This window comes from Elgaria multicarinata, chromosome 1, assembly GCF_023053635.1.
Source record: "Elgaria multicarinata webbii isolate HBS135686 ecotype San Diego chromosome 1, rElgMul1.1.pri, whole genome shotgun sequence".
Taxonomy (NCBI): domain Eukaryota; kingdom Metazoa; phylum Chordata; class Lepidosauria; order Squamata; family Anguidae; genus Elgaria; species Elgaria multicarinata.
The window spans coordinates 145,771,555-145,795,165 of record NC_086171.1 but is presented as its reverse complement, the minus strand read 5'-3'; the positions used below and the strand labels follow the sequence as shown (position 1 = coordinate 145,795,165).

The 23,611-nt window shown below is 42.8% G+C and overlaps 1 protein-coding gene across 2 annotated transcripts in view; it reads right to left on the bottom strand.

Moving 5' to 3' along the window:
• Positions 1–23,611, bottom strand: part of USP24 (ubiquitin specific peptidase 24) — a 95,119-nt gene that overhangs the window by 6,830 nt on the left and 64,678 nt on the right. For both annotated transcript variants that reach the window (XM_063138420.1, XM_063138428.1), the window contains exons 51-65: positions 22,774–22,924; positions 21,417–21,512; positions 19,883–19,986; positions 19,678–19,791; positions 11,799–11,895; positions 10,791–10,907; positions 9,567–9,659; positions 8,512–8,614; positions 8,159–8,280; positions 7,743–7,856; positions 5,805–5,870; positions 5,099–5,165; positions 3,333–3,411; positions 1,221–1,296; positions 640–726 (exon numbers count right to left, since the gene is read on the bottom strand). In XM_063138420.1, the coding sequence (XP_062994490.1) occupies positions 640–726; positions 1,221–1,296; positions 3,333–3,411; positions 5,099–5,165; positions 5,805–5,870; positions 7,743–7,856; positions 8,159–8,280; positions 8,512–8,614; positions 9,567–9,659; positions 10,791–10,907; positions 11,799–11,895; positions 19,678–19,791; positions 19,883–19,986; positions 21,417–21,512; positions 22,774–22,924 (1,486 nt within the window). The remainder of the gene's footprint in view (positions 1–639; positions 727–1,220; positions 1,297–3,332; positions 3,412–5,098; positions 5,166–5,804; positions 5,871–7,742; positions 7,857–8,158; positions 8,281–8,511; positions 8,615–9,566; positions 9,660–10,790; positions 10,908–11,798; positions 11,896–19,677; positions 19,792–19,882; positions 19,987–21,416; positions 21,513–22,773; positions 22,925–23,611) is intronic.

Genomic DNA, 23,611 nt, shown 5'->3' with positions numbered 1-23,611 from the left:
GGTCTCAGACGCCCTGACTCCCTTGACCTTGGCCTGTAAGGAGTCTCCTGTGATCTTTGGCAAGAATCGGCAAGTGGTGTCTACCTGCCTCGCTTCTTCTCTCCAGCCCAGTCTGCGAAATCGCTCTCCTGCTGTGAGGTGAGGCCACTAGGGCTTTTGTCTTTCAATGGTCTCCTAACTATTGAGATTTGTGATTATTCTGTTCTTTCATGCAGCCCTAAGAAGCCTTTTTCACAGCCAGAGGGGCCATGAGGAAAACAGAAGACAGAGCAGAAAAATAGAGAAAGATATTATTTTTTAAAGGGGAAGAAATAACTGAGGAGATGAAGATTTAAAGAGGTAACAAAGATTAAAAGTTTAAGTGTTTGAAGACATTAGAAATTTTGAGTAGGAGGAGACAAAAGTTAGCTCTGTCCTGGGCAAAAAGCAGGGACGAATTGGCAAGGAGGAGCCTGGGACCAACAGAATACTCAAAGATTTTAGTCACACGGTCACTGCGTTTTCCTGGGTGATAGGGGGAGATAACCCATTGTGGGATGCCTTCCTCGCACCAGCTTGGAGAATGTGTTTTTCATCACATCAAAAAAGAGTAACAGCCACAGAGGGTTGGTAGAGGTCCCATGTCAAATTGAGGCTGACCTGTGCAGAAATAGTGCGCTGGAAGGTTTTGGCCGTTGAGGTTTCATTGGATACGTTACTCTGTGGAGCCCAGTAATGTTCAGACATCTAGAGAAATGTGAAACCATCCATTAATGCAAATCATATAACAGCATAGCTTAAATGTTGGGGCTACTAGCTTGGATTCCTAAGGTAAGTTAAGGAAGTTTAAGGAAGTAAAGTTTTCTGCATCCTTCCCCCCACAGCAGCCACTTGTGGCCCCACACCAGGCCTCTCTGGAGGGTTGGGTGGCCTTACTGAGCAATGTGGGAACAGAGTATAGGGCGCTGCTTGAGGAGGGGAGAATCACTCTGGGTGCTTCTCTACCTAGAATAGTGACTGTGCTGTTACTTAAATCAGACTCCAGCCCCTTCCTTATTTGTCTGTCTTACAGTTTCAGTAAGTGGCCGGGGGCAAGTCTGCTCCTTTTTTTAAAAAAAAAATACTGCACTTAGTTGTAGGCCTATAAAAATAAATATGATAATACATGGATGAGTTTTGATTTACATTAGTCTGTATTGCAGCCATTGAAGAAACATTTATAATAACAAAACATAAATTACCTTTATTTGAAGCCACTGTACAGCCCAACTCCAATGATGTGAATTCTCCTTGAAATAATCTTTAGCAGCAGAGCACCTTTGAAATTTAAAGTGAATGATCACAACTATGTATAAGTTGTTCAAGGATCACACTTCCTTTTCACACTTAAAAATGCCATTTGGCTATAAAACTTACCCTATTTCTTTGATTCTAAGACACACTTCCCCCCCCCCCATATAAACATCTCTAAAAACGGGGTGTGTCTTAGAATTACGGGTGTGTCTTAGGTTTTTTTTTTTCTGTTGGTAGTACTGAAATTAGTGTGCATCTTACAATCGATGGCGTCTTACAATCGAAGAAATATGGTAGTATCTTTGTCTGCTTGTGTGCTGCCAACACAGACCAGACAGGGTGAAATGTTTCAAAGTGAACGAAGACTATATATTGCAGATCTTGAATGTGAATTTAAGAACTGAATAGCAGGGCTCAGACTTAGGCAAAGATTGGGAAAAGAATCTGAACAGAATTTAGCAGCACAAAGCCCAGAGGCAAACATCTAAGTCACATGATCCTTGAGTTCCTGGGCAAGAGGGCAAGTTAATTCAATTGTTGGATGCCTCCTCACATCAACCTGAGAACAAATCTTGCCATTTTACAAAAAACGCCCATCCCTGGTCACATAGAAAGAATTCTTGTCACAGGTTGCCAAGCAGGTGGCTATTTACAAGCCTATTTCCTGCAATAACCAGCAGTGCCAGGATGACTTTACCAATGAAGAAACATGTATAAGGTGCCACTTTTTAAAACAGACTTTATATTTGCTGCCCTTTTACAATGTTTTCTCTGAGCTGGCTACTATTACCATGCAACTGAAGGTACAAGGCTGAACTTCCGAGGTCTCCACTCCTATTTTTAAGCTGTCAACGTGCCAGACATAACTAAACCGAGGATGTGCTTCCAGACAGACTAATATAAATATGTGGGCTACTAACTTGTGGAGCTATTTACAAACTACAGAAAGTTATGACAAGATGATCTAAGCAATCAATTCCCATCAGTTTCATCACAACCTATACTGTAACTTTCTTCCCTAAATTAGTGGCTAGAAATTTGCTTTCAGAAGTATGAGATTAGCCATGGTGATGCATGCTCTGATAACCTCCCAACTGAATTACTGAATTGAGTTATACATGGGGCTGCCCATGAAGGTGCCTCAGAAGCTTTGCCTAGTGCAGTGGTCTTCAACTGGTCCAGACCCAAGACGGACTCGCAACCTGCAACATGGGAAACACTTTCACAATTGCTCAACATAGTGGCAACAGCCTTGCCACCACCCATCTGGATTGATCTCATGACCCACTTTTGGGGCACGACCCACCAGTTGAAGACCACTGGTCTAGTGCAAAATGCAGCTGGCAGAATGTTAACTGGTACAGCCAGATGAAGCCAGAGAGCTTCGGCTATTGGGTGGCATAAAAAATGTAATAAATAAATAAATAAATAAAACCATTCTGAAGGAGTTATGCTGGTTGCCTATTTACTTCCAAACCTAATTCAAGGTGCTTGCTTACCTTTAAAGCCCTGAACTGCTTGGGATCCAATTATCTGAAAGAGCACCTCTCGCTATACCAACCTTTCAGTGCCTTAAGATCTTATTTATTTATTTACAATATTTGTATACCACTCCACATCCAAAGTCTTTGGAGCAATGAATAAAAAAAACCTACAGAGGAATCTCTTCTTTGAGTACCCCCATATGAAAACAGCCTTCACTGCAGCAAGGCCCAATAGTGGAATACCCTCCCCATAGAGATAAGGCTGGTGCTGACAACACAATCTTTTCAGCGCCAGATCAAAACATTATTTGGTCAGACATTTTAATTTAGGTTCACATAAAAGTTTTTTTTCAACACCATCCTAGTATCCGTAATAAACTGAAACACATAAATAAATTTTGGTAAGCCGATTATCAGTGCCTGATCAATAGATCCCCACATTCTACTTCCAGCTGAAAAAAAAAAAAAGGATGAAAGAATAAAGCCATTGGTCCTTGAAGCAGTTCCTTAAGAAACATTGTAACTTAATATGCACAAAGTACACTAACTTTCACTTTCCTTGACTGTTACACTTACTTCTGAGCAAGAGTGACCAAGAATTTGACACACTGATAGCAGCGACTGCTGTCCACATGGTTACTATGGTGCATCAGAGCTGTTGAAAGAAAAAAAGGTATTAAGTAGTATTAATGATCTTCAAAGTGGACCCTGACTTATGAGGGAGATGAGATTCTATGACTGGGTTTGGTTGTCTCAGTGAGGGAAGCAACTGTTATGGCTGCTCTCCCATCCCTGCAAATGCTGTGCGCATGACCACCATTTGCATTGTTCCCCATGCTGCAGACCAGGCTGGCATGCCGCCCGAACCCCGTTTACTAACAGGGACTGACCAGCGAGATCACATTACGCCAGTCCTTTTACAACTTCATTGGCTGCCAGTCCAGGTCCGGACCCGATTCAAAGTGCTGCTATTAACATTCAAAGCCCTAAATGGTTTGGGGCCAGGTTATTTGAAGGAATGCCTCCTCCCATATGTACCTGCCCGTACCTTAAGATCATCCACAGGGCCCTTCTCCATGAGCGCCTGCCAAAGGAAGTGAGGCAGGTGGCTACTAGGAGGAGGGCTTTCTCCGCTGTGGCACCCCGGCTGTGGAATGAGCTCCCCAGAGAGGTCTGCTTGGCGCCTACACTGTACTCCTTTCGTCGCCAGCTGAAGACCTTTTTATTCTGTCAGTATTTTAACACTTAATTTTAACTTAAATTTAAATTTTACTGTTCTAATTCTGTATTTTAATCTTATATCCATTTCTGCTGCATGGTTTTATCCTGGTTGTGCTTTTTATACTGTATTTTGTATTTGTGTTTTTACACTGTTGGTTGTTTTATTACGGTTTTAATTTTTGTGAACCGCCCAGAGAGCTTCGGCTATTGGGTGGTATAAAAATGAAATAAATAAATAAATAAATAAATAAATCGAGCATGTGGTGGGGGTGGTCATATCTTACAAACTACAACATGCAGTAGAGGTTGTAGAATGCCCCTGCGATCACCACTTGCCTTATTCCGCACACTGCAGCATGGGGAATAACGCAAATGGTGATGTCACGCATCAGGAGCAGCCACAATGGTTGCTTTCCTCGCTGCAATCTTCTGCATTTGCCCAATGTCTCAGTTCTGACATCATGTCAAACCACAGTTTATGCTAACCAGAGCGTAGAATCTTAACTTGGATTTGAGCTTTTAAGCTGTACAATAGACAAACCCATGATTTAGAGATGCTTGCTTGCTTTTGTCTTCTATTCTCTCAGCAATTAACTTTGAGTGTTCATTTTCATGGTGCAGCAGCCTCTGGAGATAATGGCTGTAACTATGGCTGGTTAATTTAGACTGCATTTATAATCATAGTAGAGCTTCATTAACCATAGTTTGACATGAGTTTAGCTATGATCTAGTATGTCTTACCCAACAATAAAAGAAGTTGGAACTCCTTTTATTATATTAAAAAAGCAATACATGGTGTGATTGCCTACAAATTTCTGTATAATTAAATTATCTAGTAATTTGACCTCATTATTACAGATCCTGCAGTATTCTATTCTTCTGCTACCACCTAAGGATGCAGTAGCCAAATGATAAGAAGCATTTCAGTTTCCATACAAATTGTTGCCTTCACAACCAAAAAAGTATTTCTTTGAGAGTTCATGAATCATAGATTCTGTTCCTAAATTCTTGTTTGAAAATATTTTGCCAGGCAACTGAAAAGACAAAATCCTCCTTGTATGTAGGGAACTAGCTGACTGGTTGTTCAGATTCTTGTTACTCTTCACAACAGATCTACTAACCTAGTAATCCATTTTCAGTCTCAAATGCAAACTTGATCCGGTCTATCTGTAAAGGATCTTCAATAATCTGTGAAAGGGAGCAGAAAATTTTGATTATAAGTGACATTTGGTGTCTGTGTTAACATTATAGGCTCTAGCTCTTCAGATATTGGAGCACTACGTGACTCAGTGAGAAAGGGGTGCAAAAAAGATTAGAGCTTAATGCAAGATTGTTGGTGGAGTCATGTCCACGTATCAGTTTTCTGAACAAACTAGAGCAGGCATTCTACCACAATGCTCTGTGCAGCATCTTCATCCTGTTCCTTATGATTTAGGCCCGAGCCAACTTCTGTAAGCTTGCAAAAACAGCTTATGATCAAACATGAGAGTTAAACACTTTAAATCAATTACACTGATGCTAATGGAAGTTAAGCAATGCTACTTTCCCACTGAAAACAACTTGAATTAAAAAGGGTCAACTTTGGGTAGATTATACTTATTGTTAAACCACCAAGACAAATAATAGTCAAGTAACATTATTTCTTTATTTACAGAGCCCAGACCTATTAAGGGATAATCTGCATTACCATAAAATATATGTACTATACAAATTATCTCCTAGAAGCTAGAGCTACGTTCTTAGTTTCTGTCATTTTCATGTATACTTGAACACAACATGTAACCAAAGAAGTAAAAGAATATTTGGCATTAAGATCTTTTCACTTACCAATACCTCATGAAGCAGCTGGAAGGTGTTCTTTAGTTCATGGGGTGGAGCAGCTTCCAGCTGACACTGTAAGCCAATGACACAGATTCAAGCAGATGGAAGAGTACATACATGAATATCAGAGCTAGGATAAAAATGGTTCTATATATTCCTTTGTATTTTTTGGAAATCCGTGAATTAGAGCAGGGTGCTGGATGTTTGCACTTTTATCAGAAACCTGTGCAATCAGAGAAGCATATTTAAACAAGCTTTTTACAAATTCTGGGGGCAGAATTCTTTATTTGGAAGAATTTTTTTTGGAAGTACTGGCTCAAAGGATAGAATGCTGGAGGGAAGACAGCAAGACCAATTCATGTAGGAGGGGGAAATTATATTTATTATTTATTGCATTTTTATACTGCCCAACAGCCGAAGCTCCCTGGGTGGTTCACAAAACCCAAAACCATTCAAAGTATAAAACAAAGAGTATAAAAACATGAAATAAAATACACATTAAAATTGATTAAAAACATACCATACATGATTAAAACATCTTTAAAACATTTAAAATTAGAGAAAGGAGTGGGAGGGATGGAAGCTCTGGGCTACAAACACACACAGAGTGCATATCTCCTGCCTCATGAAAAGCCCACACAAAGGCCCAGACTGGTTTGGTTCATGTTATGCATGTACCAGGAACTTTGGATTGTCTCACCCCCAGCAAGCCAGAGGAAGAACCCATGGTATGTTGTTGTGTTGTTTCTCTGGCTTGCTTCTGGAGAGACAACTCAGAGTTCTTGGTTCACACATAATGCTAACCAAACCACAGGTTAAAGGTCTGCGAATCAGACCATGTTTGACATCTGAGACCATATTCTCCCAGACGAGCCGGCCCAGGTCTTAAGATCTTTGGGAGAGAGCCTTCTTTCAATACTGCCATCTTCAGAGGCACATTTTGTGGTGATGTGAGAGAAGGCCTTCTCGGTGGCCACTCCCTGGCTGTGGAGGCCCCTGCCCAAGGAGGCTAGGATTGCTCCCTCTCTGCTGTCCTTCTGCCCAGTAGGCAAAGACTTTTATTCAAGCATGACTTTGGTGTTTAAACAAGTCTGTTAGTTTGGGTGCTGTTTTTATTCTATTGTTGCTGTGTTTTTATTGTATTTTAATTTGTTTAATTATTGTTTTAATCTAGTTTTATTTTTTATTGTAAGTCACCTTGCTATTTTACTTGGTAGACAGGTGGGAAAGAAAATAAGCAATTACATCAATTAATAAATTCCAGCTTTTAGAAGGTACAGAACTAATTTTCCATCTATCTCAAGAATCATAAAAGTGAGAGTCACCCATTCCAATATGAAACCCCAAAGGTATCTGCGGAGTACAGACACTACCGACATGTGCCTTCTGACACATGTCAGAAACTCTGGCCATTCATAACTCTCTGGAGGGCCACTTTTTTACATGTTGCCATAGTTAACCATGTAAGCTGAAATGTGAGTCAGTTCTTAGATTTTAAAGTATCACCATTTGCCAACAGATTATACAGTAAACAGCTAGATTCTACATGGCACAGCGCTACTGCAGTAACACCCCGCTCCTCATCCATCAATGTCTCAGGCACTGTGGCAATTCTAGAGCAAAAAAAGGGAGAGAGACATTCTGTGGTGCTATGAAAAGCGTGTATCTTTAATGATGAATCTAAAAAGCTCAATGTTTCAGATATACAATCCTTCTTCAGGCGCTGAATATAGATACACGATGTTAAAATTCAAAAAGAAGAGTAACAATACTTTTTGAATAGTCTTAATCTTTTGTGGTGTTCCTGCTAAGGGCTGTGTTTGCTCCGAGAATTTCTCTCTCCCTTTCTTTGCCTGAATTGGTGCTTCCTCTCTCCCTCTCATCGCAGTCCAATTCTAGAGCAGGCCATGCTTTGAAAATCTACTCTGATTAGCGCCTCCTTACCTTGATGAAATGCAACATGGTAAAGGAAAAGTGCTCATTACAAAAGCAGCAGTACACCACCATCTCAAAGAGGCTCAACAGTGATCCAGTTAACTCCCTCAGCGCATGCATAACCTAAGGAGAAAGAAGAGACAAATGCTAGGCAGCTATTCTAAAAAAAAAAAAAGCAGCTGTAGGCTGTTTGCCATAAATACTTTAAAAGGTTTTCAAGGTTGTCCTTCCTGTCAAATAGACTTTAGGGTCACAAGGCTATTTGATACCTCTTCACTTGCCGTCACCACTTGGCCTTCATCTCTCGCATGATGCACAATGTTTTAAGATTGATTGCTAGAACGGCTTGTTTTAGATGCTCAGTTTGCATTAATTTAAGGCTGTACCCGATCATCATAAACTACAGACCTAAAACAGCAGATTACCTCCATTAAATAAGTCTTCCCCTCAGAAAGGAATAGCAAAGCTTCTACTTCTTCATGGAGGGCCAGAAGTGGCACTGAGGTGGTAATGTTAAGGTGTGAGCGCAGAACAAACAGACCAGGAGCTAAAAAAACAAAAAGGTAAAAAATATCAAATATGCAAATATACATAGTCCTGAAAACACTGGTCTCAGCAGCAAGTTTATATGCGGACAGCAAATTGTCACTGGAAACAAGGATTCAGTGTTATCGGTAAAGGTATTAAATTGTAACAATTTACCTAAGATAAATGAATTGAGCTATATTTAGAGCTGCTGTCTAACTTGGGTGGCTGAGACAAAACCAGAATCACCTACCCACATTCCTTTGTGAGGAGACATCAGAGTGCAAGACAAGCAGGGCCACAGTATTATGGAGGAATCCAAACTCCCGAGCTTGTGCTGAACTCCACCTGCGATTCTGTTTTGGCAGTGAAAGGTGGGGAAAAAATAAAGTCAGGTAATTCCGAAGCCCTATTTAAACAGTAACCCTTCACATAAGAAAGATCTATTTTTCATTCCAGGGGGCCAATCACCAAACAGTGCATACTGGTTCAGACAGGCACAACAGTTGAATCGACAAAGAGACTTTTTGGGGGGGGGGTTTGAAGGGGAGAGCTACTCCTAAAACCAGACATAGACTTGTTTGCCTGAGGCAAGGAGCAACTATGCTCAAGTGAACACTCAAGTGGCGAACTGCAATAATACATGGAGTCCATGTGCAGCATTCTTGCCTAGCCTCAAAGAAGCACTAGCCTGCCTTTTGAAGTCCCAAGAGAGTGCGCAGGTAGGTCAGAAGACATACTAGTTTTTGTGGTGTAGTAATATGGTGTAGTCATATTGAACCAGGCACTAGAGATTATGTTGCAAGCAGCCATTTGTTTCAACTAATGCAAAAAAGCCCTTTCTAGGAGCAACTTGTTATCAGTTATTCTGAAGGTGTTCCAAGACGGAGTAGTTCCGCAGTGCACGTAGCAAGTTCACAGCTATCCGTGTTTAACTGTGCTGAGCCAACTCCACCTGTAGGCTTAAGACAGCCATGCCTGCCAGCTATCAAGTCATGCTAGACACACAGCTCTGGCTTCCTTCTTCCTCAAGGACTACTGACTATTTAGCGCTGTACCCAGGGAATTAATCACAGGGAGTCTGTCCCCTTTCTTGGGCATCCTGCTACAAGGGGAAGACAAAACACAGGGATCAAATTTCTCCTTCTGTTTCTCTTGGACTCTTAGCTGCAGAAATAGCAAAGCAGAACGGGTGGGAGGATGCAAGACTGCTTTAAGTCTCAACAGTTGGCATTATAACTTATCATATGAATTAGAATGAAATACTTATTCTCCTCAGACTATTAGAAGTTAAGCATATCTTGTTACCTGGTTACTCTGCCGGTTGGGGCCAAGAAGGAAGTTGATCATATGCCTTAAGGCAGAATGGCCAAGAAGGAGCTCACAAGCTCTTATACCCTGCTGCAAAAAGACGAGGAGAATACAGGGTTACATTCCGTTACATGTACAGAACATACAGAAAGAGATTTAAGTAACTGCGTATTTTAGATTATGGTTCATTATCATGCTACATACGTTTTGCCATGAAGCACTTCCTAAAAACAATTTTGATTTAAATCCATCTGTACTGGGCTGCAGGGTTTTGAATGACTCCTTAGCACCAGACTGCCTTGTGATTTATAGCCTTTTCCTCAGGTTTGCATGCCAGCTGGCATAACAGTAATTGCTTTTTAGTGATTTTGTTTCTAATGAGTGGGATCCAAAGCCTCATGAGTTCACTAACGCTGTTCTATGAACTGTTGCGTAAGCGCTAGATGAAGAGCGCACAACAAAGTATATGGAGTTACTTACAACAGTATGCAAAAGGATTATGTAACTATATGTCCTTACACGAGATGCATGTAGTTCCCTATTGCAAAGGCCTTACAGGGGCTGCTGGCAAACAGGTCCATTTAAAGCTCTGAGCACAAAGCAAGCCCTAATAGCAGAAAAACAAACAAGAGTCCCATTGGAAAGGGAGCTGGTCTCTCCAGCCATTAGGACCTTCTCTGAGCACCTGGAATGGATTTAAACTATACATAGATTTGGAATCCAGAGAAAAAATAGTCGACCGTAGTTGTTCTTATTTCTGAAACGTTTTTCATCTATTTAGGTGATTTTTAATTGCATTGTTTTTTGTTAGCTTGCTAATGCGGATATATGTATGACATTATGAAATGTGTTGGATAGAATTACAGCTATATTTTTGTGGTACATAAATACTGACGATTTGTTTATTGTTCCTGTGAGCCATTTTGAGCATGATTTGGAGAAGCGGAATATACATGGAATAAATAAAATGACTTAAAGATGACATGGTCATCTCATTTTTCTTGTGGAACACTCTTCTGCCAGGTTGGAAACTGCCATTCCATTAGACACAGATGCATTCCACTTGGGAAAGGGCACCTTTGAATCCAAGCCCATGTTAATAAAGTTCAGATTTTTAAAAAGTGACTATCTTTATGTGATAATGGTAATGTTCTTCAGAGCATATTTTGTCCTAGGATTCTCATCATAAAACAGACGTGAAAGAGCAACTACTAGGTTTACCTTTTGTACAAAATTGTTGAACAAGAAGAAATACTGGGCACAGTTTTTACAGTTCTCAGGGACATCTTTCTCCAACAGACCTAGCAGCACGTCCACTAACTGATGCAAACTTTTCAACTGTCAAAAAGTAGAGAAAAGAAGACCTTGAGCTATCAAGCACAGCAGTTTCAATTAGAGCACATTTAACCATGAATATAAATAGCAAGTATAAAAGTATTATCTTTGCAAATATCAGGCAACTTAAGTGACAGCAAAGATAAAGCATTCCGTAAAGCTTGCTTATAAACGATGCAAGATAGGTAGTTTGGTTTATTTGACATTGCTTCCTTAATACATCCCCGAACAATTTTCTATAAAACGTCTCAGGAGTCAGATGTTTCTTCCCCGTGGAACCACTATCCTAACCTCTGAAGTTTCAACCAGGCATTACCCAAACATTCTCAAGTGCATTTCTGCAACCATTTAGGATCAGAGAAATATTTTAGAGAATTATAGCAGACGTTTCTCGTAATACTGGGTTCTGCATTTACATATTACAATATCCTAATTTTACTTACTAAACCAGATAAATTGTACTTCAGTTGTATTATTCGTTCTGTATTTTAACAAGAATGGGTGATATGATAATCAATAATGACTGATTAGCCAGGTTGGCATGATTGCTGCAAACAAGCCACATGGCTTGTTTAAGCCACATGCCTTTTGCTTAATTACCCACTCAGGGATGGCCTTTCATGTTGTTCAAACCTGGGCAGCATGGCTTGTTTGAGTTGGAAAAAAACATCAAGTAACCCAACAAGCTTGCTTAAGATGCGGTGATCTTGTGAATGGGTGCACTGAATCACAGAACCATAAAATGTCTGAAGTTAGAAATTCAGGTGAACAGAATGAAGAAATGACTAAGACAGAAGAGCAAGAAGGAAAAAAAGCAACATATGCTATTTATGAAGCAACAGCATGCTATTTTCTGAAGTACAACGAATGGTCGAGCAGTTACACGTCACTGACCTTTTCCTTATAAAACAAGGCACTGTCTAAGGTTTTTTCAAGAATGGTAGCTACAGCAACTCGCACCTCTCTTACACTGCATTCCAGCAGAAAAGTCCTGAAACATACACATAAGCAGTAAAACTGAAGATATCACACACAACCCTTCTCTTTCATGTTCTAGTTTAAATCTTCAATTCCTACTTTTTTCTAACTGTGAAATCCAATATTTACACTTCTTTGCGAGTAGAAAGACTGGATATGGTCAGTTAATAGCCAAACTAAAGGTATCTTATAGAATGTAAATGGTATCTATGTGTGCCTGACAGGAATTTCTCAAATCAGCAATATTTAATACCATAACAAAATAGTTAGATTAAAAGGAAGCAATAATTGACTGCCCGAAGCAATGTAGATAGGCTTTTCACTTAGAAGTCGTTCAGTGTGTCAGAGCTTGACATTTGGAGCAGACTCATGCCTACACATGCGCACACACACACACACACACTTACTTCCCTTGATGGATTTGAGCTTTTTTTAATATTCATGGCATATGCTATATTTAAAGCTCCTGACAGTAAATAAATCCAAAAGGCTTTCTCTGTGTAAATCAGTCTTTTAAACTTCCATATATTTGGCTTAAATTGTAACACAATTCCAAGGTATCTGGTATCTTAACATTTTAATACTTTAGATTTGCTTTCCCCTATAGGAATCAAAAACATGCTTGGTCATACAAGACACAAAGGGTTAAATCCCATGCCTCATTAGTGTGAGGGGACTTTGTCCTTCTCTGTTCCCTCCTGCAGCCCTTTGCACCATCCAAAACTCTGCTTTGGCAAGTTTCTCAGCCCTCTGGAGCAGATTTTGAGAATGTAGGTTGGGTTGTGGGGTGGGGGAATCTCCCCAATTCCAGTTCTGTTAACGGAACTGCTTCCATCAAAGGAACGGCACTGTAGGATACAACCCATTGTGTATACATACTAGTGAGTATGCCAGAAAATATCGTAAGGAGATAATTAATGCTGTAACGTAATCAGGTCAGTACCCTTACTACTGCAACATTGTTTTTTAAGCTACTGGCACACTATGTGTCACTTTGCAAATGATTCTTCCATTTACAAATGGCTGCACTGAGATATGCAGGTTGCTTACCTGTAACTGTAGTTCTTCGAGTGGTCATCTATGCATTCACACATATGGGCTTTGCGCCTGCGCAGAGACCAGACCGGAACCTTCTATAGCTGAGTGGAACGTTTTTGGCGGGAACCCCTCCCCCACGCTACCGTGCATGTCCATGGGGTTCCCGCCCTTACCTCAGTTTACAGGAGTCCGACATTGTGCCCCCATAAACATGAGTGTAAATAAAATACAAGTACATTCCACATATAACTGTGTCATTTATAAGTCTCACACCACCAAGTGGGGATGGTGGGTGGGTTGTGTGAATGCATAGATGACCACTCGAAGAACTACAGTTACAGGTAAGCAACCTGCATTTCTTCTTCGTGGTCTCTATGCATCACACATATGGGCGAGTAGCAAGCTGACATATATTTGGAGGTGGGTTGGTGCATCATCTGAAGATCTCCGAGAGCACTGTCCTTCAAATGAGCAGTCCTGCCTCGCACGGGTGCCCAAACTGTAGTGCCTAACAAACGTGGATGGAGTGGACCACGTTGCAGCTCTACAGACTTCTGTCAAAGGAACACCTTTGCCGAAAACCACAGATGTTGTGACGGCTCTGGTAGAATGAGCTGTCACAGGTTTCACCAGTTCTAGTTTAGAGATAGAGTAGGCAAGTTCAATTGTCTCTACAATCCAGCGTGACAGACGCCGGTATGAAACAGGGAGTCCCTTATAAGGCTCCCCATAACAAATAAACAATTGCTTTGTTTTTCTAAAATTCCCTGTCCAAGCCTTGTAAAAGGCAAGAGTTCTCCTTACATCAAGTGTATGTAAAGCAGACTCTACAGGTGATGTAGGATTCGGAAAGAAAGCTGGTAGAGTGATATATTGGGACAGATGAAAAGTTGACACTACCTTAGGCAAGAAGGCAGGGTCTGTGCGTAACACAACCTTATCTTTGTGAAAGATAGTGTAAGGAGCAACTGTCTTGAGAGCTCTAAGCTCACTTGCACGTCTAGCAAAAGTGATGGCTACTAAAAAGACAGTATTGAATGTTAGAAGCCTAAGGTCAGATAAGGCCATGGGCACGAAGGGCTTCTTTGTCAATGCCTGTAACACCACTGATAGGCTCCATGGTGGAACGATACTCTTTACTGTCGGTATCATATTTTTAAGCCCTTTTAAAAATCTCCTCGATGTTGAATGCACAAAAGGTGTAAAACCAATCATGCCTCGATGAAAGACGTAATAGCTGCTAAGTGAACTCTGATGGAAGTGAGTTCGAGTCCCTGCTGATAAAATGTCAGTAGGTATTTGAGGATTAACGCTAAAGGGCAAGATTCAGGTGCTTGATCATTTTCCAAGGCAAAAGTTTGAAATCTTTGCCACTTTGCCGCATAAGATTTTCTTGTTGAAGGCTTTAGTGATGCCAAAAATATATGGCCTACAGATAAATCTTTGATACGAGAGGAGGAGTGGATGATATCCTCCATGCCATCATCTTGAGGGTCGACGGGTTTGCGTGTCGAACCCTGCCCTGGTGTCGAGACAACAGTGTCGGTATCGGCGGGAGTCTGATGTAATTCCCGTCCGACAGTCGAAGGGCGTGGAGAACCACGTCTGTCGAGGCCACCACGGTGTGATAAGGATGCAGTCCGACCTGTCCGACTGGATTTTGACCAGCACCTTCGTCAACAGTGGAAACAGAGGAAAGATGTAAAGAAGATTTCCTTTCCAGGTTCTGGTGAAAGCATCTCCTAGCGAGTGCTTTCCTCTTCCTGCTCTGCTGCAGAACCTGGAACAAGCTGCGTTTTCTTCGGTAGCGAAGACATCGACAGCAGGGAGGCTCCAGTACCGAAAGAGAACATCTCTTACTTCGGTATCGAGCTCCCATTCGTGGTCGACGTGGAAAGACCTGCTGAGGGCGTCCGCGACGATGTTTTCATTGCCCGCTACATGGTCACCGTCAGGTGAGTATTTCTCTTTATGCACCAGTTCCAAATCCTGAGTGCCGATCGATTCAGAGGATGAGACCTTGTCCCACCTTGTCTGTTGATGTACGCCACTACTGTGGTGTTGTCTGTTGCGATCAGGACGATTCAGCCCTCGATCAATTGTGAAAAAGTTCTTATTGCATTCTCCACCGCTAGCAGTTCTAGGTGGTAGATATGATGTTCCCTCTGGGAAAGAGGCCAACGGCCCTGAGTTGTGAGGGAGTCGCAGTGTGCTCCCCATCCGATCAACGATGCATCCGTCGTGATCGTTACCGAAGGAGTGTTTCGAAGATCGAAAGTTCTTAAACCCCAGGCTTACAATATTCTCATTCCGAGTCTTGCAAACCTGATGACTGCATCAAGCCTAATAGTCTCTGAGTTGTCCATGCCGAAACTTTTCGGCGGCTCTCGGTATCAATGGCTAACTGCTGTAAGGTGTTCGCTCTGGTCGACGGTAAGTATGCTCTCACATCTCGAGACGACAGAGTTACCCCTATAAAGTCGAGCTTCTGATGTAGGGTCAAGATGGATTTCTCCTCGTTGACCCACAAACCCAACAAGTCCAACAGGTTGAGGGTGATTGAAATGTCCTTCTGGAGCGTGCAACTGCTGTCCGCTACCAGAAGCCAATCGTCCAAGTGTAGGAGCTGCAGAATAAAAGTAACCGTTGTCATACGGAACTTCCTTGGAATGATGAATTTGTTTAACTGCTTTAAGTCCATGATCGGCCGAAGACCTCATATTTCTTCGGGACCGTGAAGTAGCGCGAGAAAAAACCCTGGTTGAGTTCCTCTGCGGGTACGGGAGAGATGGCTCTCTTCGATAGCAGAGGTCTGTACCTCCGGAAGCAGAGGAAAGGATGGGGCCGTTACTTTCACCCCCGAAGAAGGAGGAAGGACATCGAGCTCGATGGCATACCCCGAGTTGATGATAGTGAGCACGCAGGAGTCTGATGTCATTGACTCCCATTGATGGTAATGGGGTGCTAGGCGGTTCGCAAAGAGAGGTGGACGTGGGACAAAGAAGTCAAAGTCGCTGCTTCTTGGTGAAGTCAGGCTGACGCTTGTCTTGTTGAAATGTAGACTGATATGGCCGCTTACTCTGGAGTTGTTGTTGTTGTTGCTGCCTCTGTTAGCTTTGATAGTAGGGCCGCTGCTGTTGTTGTTGAGCAGGCGGTCTTGTTCACCGTCTCAGCTTGTATTGGGCAGGCTGAGCAGAGAAACTTATTTTCTTGGCTGATGTGCAAGCCTTGTATATAGAGTCCAAGGTCTTGTCCGTCTTGCTATTAAACAAGCCCTCGCCATCGTAAGGCATGTTCTCAATCCTGGCTTTGGTGTCATGAGCCAGATTAGCGGAGTGGAGCCAAGCATGTCTCCTCAAGGACACGGGTCCCATCATCGACTTGGAATGGCAGTCAACTTGGTGTCGCGCTGTCGACACTTGTTGCCTGGCTATGGCTGAAGCTTCACTTTGGAAGACTCATGCCCGCTCTTTTTTTGTCCTCTGGGAGATGTTCACCCAGTGATCCTATTTTCTCCCATAAGAAGAGCTGGTATCGTGCCATGGTAGCCTCGTAGGCTGATGCCCAAAGAAGCAGAGGAGTAAATCCTCCGGCCCGTAAGGTCCAACTTTCTGCCCTCTCTGTCCACGGGTGCAGAATGTGCCTTCTGTGAGCGGCCTTAAGCCGACTCCCTACGACCGAATTAGGTTTGGGATGTTGGACCAGAAACTGTACATTTTCTTGTTAGACTCGATAGAGGGTCTCTAGCCTTTACGATGTGGCTTGAGACATAGCCGGTGTTTTCCAGAATAATTGAGCCATTTGCTTTAAAGCATGTGGTGCTGGATCACCAGTCCTAATGCCTGAGCCATTCTAAGCATATGGTCAGAAGATCTGACCATATCGTCGGAAGGGGAAGAAGGGTCGTTGTCATGAACCTCATCTTATGGTGAAGGCATCGATGGAGTAGCCGACAACCCCAATTCAGAATCCGATGAATAATTTTCTTCAGGCAAGGATACTGTAACCACCTGGAGGTATACATGCTCCGTCGGTATCGTGGTAACCGCGGCAGTCGATGCCGATGGCTGTGTACGGTGTCGAGGCGTCGACACCGTGGACATTGGTGGGCGGGCGGTGGAGGCAGCGGTAGATGACACATGCTCCGTCAGTATCGTGGTAACCGCGGCAGTCAATGCCGATGGCTGGGTACGGTGTCGAGGCGTCGACACCGTGGACATTGGTGGGCGGGCGGTGGAGGCAGCGGTAGATGACACACCCTCGATGTAAGCGAAGGGTGCGCATAATACTCTTCTTGAGGGTACTGGTGGTCACCCTGGAAGTGGGCGATATCGATCCCATTCCGAAGGCGGTAGAGGGATTAGTCCCTGAACCTCTCACGGCCTGGTAGGCTCTCGGAAAGAGGCCGCTGAAACCGAATCCCGCAACTCGCCCTCCGATAGACTGGGAGGGTGCGTCGGTACCGTAGCCATCAGTAGCGGCTGGAATCTCGATACCGAGGGAGGCCTCGGTATCGAAGCGGTCGGTATGGCAGGAGGAGTAGAGTGACTCCTAGCCGGTTCCGCCGCTCCATCTCCGAAGAAGATTTGGGAGTCCGGGCCTTTTTTGGAGATTTTCCTGGCCGCGGGACTCGCCAGTGACCGTCCAGGCGTTAGGGGTATCTGAGCCCTATTAGCCGCTCTGGAATATTCAGGCACCTCAGTGCAACGGTCATCAACGGACTTACTGGCTGCCGTTTTGTCGATCGTCGAAGATTTGGGAGCCCGGGCCTTTTCTGGAGATTTTCCTGGCCGCGGAACTCGCCAGTGACCGTCCAGGCGTTAGGGGTATCTGAGCCCTATTAGCCGCTCTGGAATATTCAGGCACCTCAGTGCAACGGTCATCAACGGACTTACTGGCTGCCGTTTTGTCCATCATCGAAGATTTGGGAGCCCGGGCCTTTTTTGGAGATTTTCCTGGCCGCGGAACTCGCCAGTGACCGTCCAGGCGTTAGGGGTATCTGAGCCCTATTAGCCGCTCTGGAATTCTCAGGCACCTCAGTGCAACGGTCATCAACGGACTTACTGGCTGCCGTTTTGTCGATCGTCGAAGATTTGGGAGCCTGGGCCTTTTTTGGAGATTTTCCTGGCCGCGGAACTCACCAGTGACCGTCCAGGCGTTAGGGGTATCTGAGCCCTATTAGCCGCTCTGGAATTCTCAGGCACCTCAGTGCAACGGTCATCAACGGTCTTACTGGCTGCCGTTTTGTCGGTAACGGACTTACTCGCTGCCGTTTTGTCGGTAACGGACTTACTGACTGCCGTTTTATCCATAGAAGGAGCCTCCGTGGCTGTGAGAGCTTTTTCCCCCCAAGATGGAGGGAGGTCGTCAGCTCTGCTTTTCCTCGTTTGTTTTGTAGACGACATGCAATGATGGCAGGCCTCAACGATATGGCCTTAGCACAAACAAAGGACACAGAGGGAGTGTCCGTCAATAGGTGGAAGCTTGGCCCCACACTTCACACACTTCGTAAACGGGGCTTCAACTGCCATACAGGCCTCACGCGACCGAAGTCGCTGAGGAAAACTATCTACAATAATTTTTTTTTTTTTTATATATAAGAAAAGTAGTAAGAAGAGTCTTAGAAAAAGATCGAAAAACGAAGAAGATCGTAAAAGAGAGAATAAAGTTAATAAGAAAAACGCTAGAGGTTCGGTTAAACAGGTCTGTGCACAATGGCGGACGAAAAAGAACTGAGGTAAGGGCGGGAACCCCATGGACATGCACGGTAGCGTGGGGGAGGGGTTCCCGCCAAAAACGTTCCACTCAGCTATAGAAGGTTCCGGTCTGGTCTCTGCGCAGGCGCAAAGCCCATATGTGTGATGCATAGAGACCACGAAGAAGAACATGGTAAACAAGATCCTTTGCTACTATATAACTTTTCTCAACATAATCATTATTAAAATGTCAGAAGGGCAGTATAGACAGTTAGGAAATATGCCTCTTAATGATGCCAACAAATTTCTGTGTGTAAAATGGCATGATAGTAAAATAAAAGTGTGAGATTAAAAAAAGGTAGGGTAATGGTACAATATAAGAAGCACAAGTGGTAAAATGTGGAGTGCTTCTGTTCAAGGTTGCAGCTGTTCCATTTCATTCCTCTTCTCCTGCCCATTTCCCCTTTTTTCCCCTCCAGTCACTTAGTATTCCGTGCTCACTGAAAATGCTCAGTCCTGACTGGGCTATTTGGACCCTCACCCCCCGGGGCCTCAATTTTCAGTATTTTTGAGGGATAGGATGAACCATCTTTGATTTCGCTGATATCTATGGAAAGCTCTCACCTCCATCCCTAGGGGTATTTAAGAATAACTTCTCTGTCTGAATCAGCAAATGACCTATCCAGATCAGAGGGATCATTCTATACTTTTTAGATCTATATTTCTCTTCCTTTGTCCTCTTTCTAGCCATTTCCATTTCATTTCCGTTCCCACTCAGTTGTCAAGATTTTCTGCCTCTTTGTCAGTCAACATTCTGTGCTACTGAGTCCTTATGGGACTACTTTAAGATGTGCCTTCACCCCACACTTATGGTATTTTCTCCTAAAGATTTACTTGGTTATCTGCACATCTTGGGGTTACCCTGAGTCTGCTGATACCTCCCGCTTGTGTGGAAGTAGTCCCATTTTGGCTACAGCTGCATGAGCCTAGGAAGATGTGAATTTGAAATAAGGAAATGGTATTATGGCACCCATCTAATAGATACCAGTGTTGATACTTACTTTATGAGCTCTCGACCTTCTGCCTCCACTAAATATTCAACCAACCATTGACAAGCATCAAAACTTTTAGACACCAAAGCATCAATGGTTGCAATCCATTCTTCTGTATCAACCCTTAAACAAAGCAAACACAGCAATATCAGCAAGACAGTAATATGTGATAGATACTTATTTTCCTTCAGAAAGCTCATTTAAATGGTGTTACCTGAGTTTTTTCTTGGTTCGTAGATATGTTTGGAAGAGGAACTGGACGGCTAGTTGTAAACTCACTCTTGCCATAGATGGGTAATGGGCGTGCTTTAACTTTGTCTGAAAGAAAGATACTAAATAAAGCCACAAGTGTAGTGTTCTAGTTAAGTTTCTTAAACATAATTCTCAGATCGGAATGGAGATGCTGTCAAAACCACATTCAAGATGGTAGGTAAAGGTGAAGTGGATTCCCCAGCACCTAGCTGAGAGGTAGGCAACCAGGTGCTCTCAAGATGCTTTAGACTACGCCTCCCATAATCCCTGACTATTGTTTATGCTGGTTGGGGTTTATGGCAGCTGTAGTCTTAAATACTTGGAGGGCACCAGGTTACTTACAGCTGGCCTAGCCAAATGTCTGATGACTTTCCATCTTCTGCTAAACTCTTTGAACAGGAAAGAACAGCTTATTTATTTATTAAAACATATGTAGCCCACCTATATCATTAGAAGCTCAGGGTGGTGTATAGATAAAATCAAACAGCATAAAACAATAAATAATGTACAGTGCTAAAACCACATTAAACCATTAACAAGCTAAAACAAGTAGAACATTTAAAAGCAATAAAACCGATTAAAACGTTGTGCAGATTTAGCCCTCAAAGGCTTTGATAAAAAGCCATGTTTTAACTAGATGCTCAAACGAAGCCAGACAGGCCTCCAAGGGGAGGGGCATGCCACAACCGGGGTGCCACAACAGAGAAAGCTCCTATCTGCTGGACTGTCCTCTGGGAGCTGCAAGCAAGCAAGATTTAAAAAACAAAACACCTTTCTGGCACCTTCCCTTCACCTCAGCCAGGAACTAGAATGGGCTCAGAGATAGTGCTTAGGGAATGGAAACAGCAGGAGCCTAAGAATACTTTATTTCCTGGGGGCCAACATTTCTCTTTGAGGCTTACAACTGGATCTGTCTCTATATTTTTATTAGAGATAAAATATACATTTTATGGAAGTTCCATAATTAATAATGTCAAAGGGTAGTATATCAACAACGTATTCATTTTTCAGACGGATTTCCTATTTCTCTTCTTTAGACTCCATTGAGACTCAGCAATTCACTTTGTTTTATATCTGAGAGATTTAGGGACCCTATGGTCCCCAGAAGGGTGTCCAATAGGATTAGTCAGATCTTCCCCTTCAAGGGCAGAGATAGAGGTTCATCCTCAGAGGGGGAGATTCAACCTTGGATGTCCCCACCCACCACCCCTGTAGTTGCTATGGAAACATCCTTGGCAGTTCTTTTTGGGTCAGAACTCCAGTATTGTGATGGGGCAAAGGAGATGTGCTGGGGGCGTTCTGGGAGAGGCTGTGGATTTGCAGGATCAACAGCTCCCCTGCCCCACCAGACATGCCCTTGATTTGGCTACTGATCTATGCCAGCCCTGGAGCTGGCACAGATCAATTCTGTTCCATTGGTTTCAATGGGAGGGAATTCACAAAATCTAAAACAGCAGCCCTGGGAGGTAGGATTACTTTGTAAGTTCACTACTCACAGCATTTAATGAAGCTAATGACAAAACAAAACTAAAATAGTCACTGCTGTAGACATCTCTGTTCTTCATAAACTTCAGGTTTTCATCTCTAACCATCTGCAAAGACAACACATGGCTGGTTTTAGCAATAAGCCAAGGAACTGTTCAAAACCTCTGAACATATGGTATTAAAATAACGTTACAACTCTTTAAAAAGCATCATTAAAAATCAGGAGATTAGAAGCAATGTATAACTCGAGCTGCATGTCTGAAAAGGCGTTTTTATGGTTGAAAACTAGCTGCGATTAACACTAAAGTTATCCATGCATACTGGAAAGCTCAGTGTGCTGCAGCAGTGAAAAAAAGGGCAAATTCTATGCGAGGAATTATCAAGAAGAGATTGAAAAGGAAGCTGCAATTTATTACGGGGCCATAAAATATGTGTTGCATCTAACTGTGTTCACTAGTCAGCAAACGGGCTCCATTGGCAGAATGGATTGCTCCTCCTCCCAGCAGTCCCGTTCACACCCAAATCCTCTCAGAAGAGTTGGAGGACATGTTGGATACTGCCCTTAGGGCACTTTTGGGCCTCATCTACACCAAGCGGGATAATGCAGTATGAAAGTGGTATATAAAAGGCAGGAGCCACACTACTGCTTTATAGCAGTATTGAAGTGCACTGACAACTGTTGGGGCCCACTGACACGTACCATATACCACTTTCATTGTGTTATATCCTGCTTGGTGTGGCTCTTGCCTTTTATATACCGCTTTCATACTGCAATATCCTGCTTGGTGTAGATGAGGTCCCAGTTTCACAAGCTCAAAAAGGATATTGCAGTGCTAGGAAAGGTACAGAAAGGGGCACCTGCAATTCCAGAAAAAAGTCAGAATTGAGTTATCTATTGAAAATGAGAGGCATTGGGTTTACAATAGAGGAAACCTAGTTCACACAACGCAGCTAATTGCGTCAATTAAATTACTTTCAAAGAGGTTTATCAATATGTCTGATTAAAAGATGATGAGCGCAGATATCAGGATATCATCAAGTCCTTCATGGGAGTTTTTCAGAAACATTTGTTTGAGCACTGCTGAAGGGTGGAGAGGAGTGTCATTATGAATCTGTGGTCTGAGACTCACTCTTCTTCATTTGAGGGCAGGGGATGGAGGGAAAATATTGTTGAAAAGAAGTAGTCGAGCTATTTCCTCCTAGTCACCAATTTAAAAACTTGCAAATTTATATGGTAGAACAGAACATTGGCACTTGCCAAGTAGGTTCCTTCTGAGTTGGTGTGTGGGAGAGGCATCCCTACAACGGGTTAACTCCTCTATCACTGAACCTTTCACAACTTAACTAGCTGCTATTAGTACTGTTTACCTGATAGATCCGAACTGGCATTTTCTCTACAAATAAGCCTTTTTTCTCCCCCTTTTTGACCAACTTGGTCAAGATAGACAAACGATCACTACTGGGTCTGTGGGGCCGTGGTGATGATTGTGGTGAAATATCTGGTGAAGATGGAGCAGATCTGGAAAAAAATGCATGCAAGCTTAATGCTAAAAAATATACTTGATTATACTTTATAGAATGTCAATACTACTTTCTCTACAAACTTTAGTTTTGCAAGCTACTTAAATCAAGACCATTGCTTTTATGAGGGAGCTCTGCAGAACTTATAATGCTCAGTTCAGAGAATTTTTTTACACCTAATCTAAGGACTACTTTCAAGTTGTTTATAACTAAGGGAAAGCTGAGAGGAATTTAGGAAAATGGGTACTATAAAGAAGAAAGAGACTGTGCGCAGGGTAGAGCACTGAACCTTTGAAGATATAACTAGAAACCATGGGATCTCTCTCTTCAGGATGAAATAGCTATCTCACTAAGCCCCCAAACCCAACTCTTGAGAACGATAAGAATATTTGTCTGTGTCTCTTTCGCTTTGGCATGTCAATTTTTCCTAGTCCAGTATCAGAGTGAAAATGGTAAATTTACTTTGTCAATAGTATTTTCATTGTAAAGGAAAAGACAAATTAGATTAGAGCCAGTGTGGTGTAGTGGCTAAAGTATTGGACTGGGAGTCGGGAGATCCAGGTTCTAGTCCCCACTCGGCCATGGAAACCCACGGAGTAACTTTGGGCCAGTCACAGACTCTCAGCCCAACCTACCTCACAGGGTCGTTGTTGTGAGGATAAAACAGAGGAGGATTATGTGCACT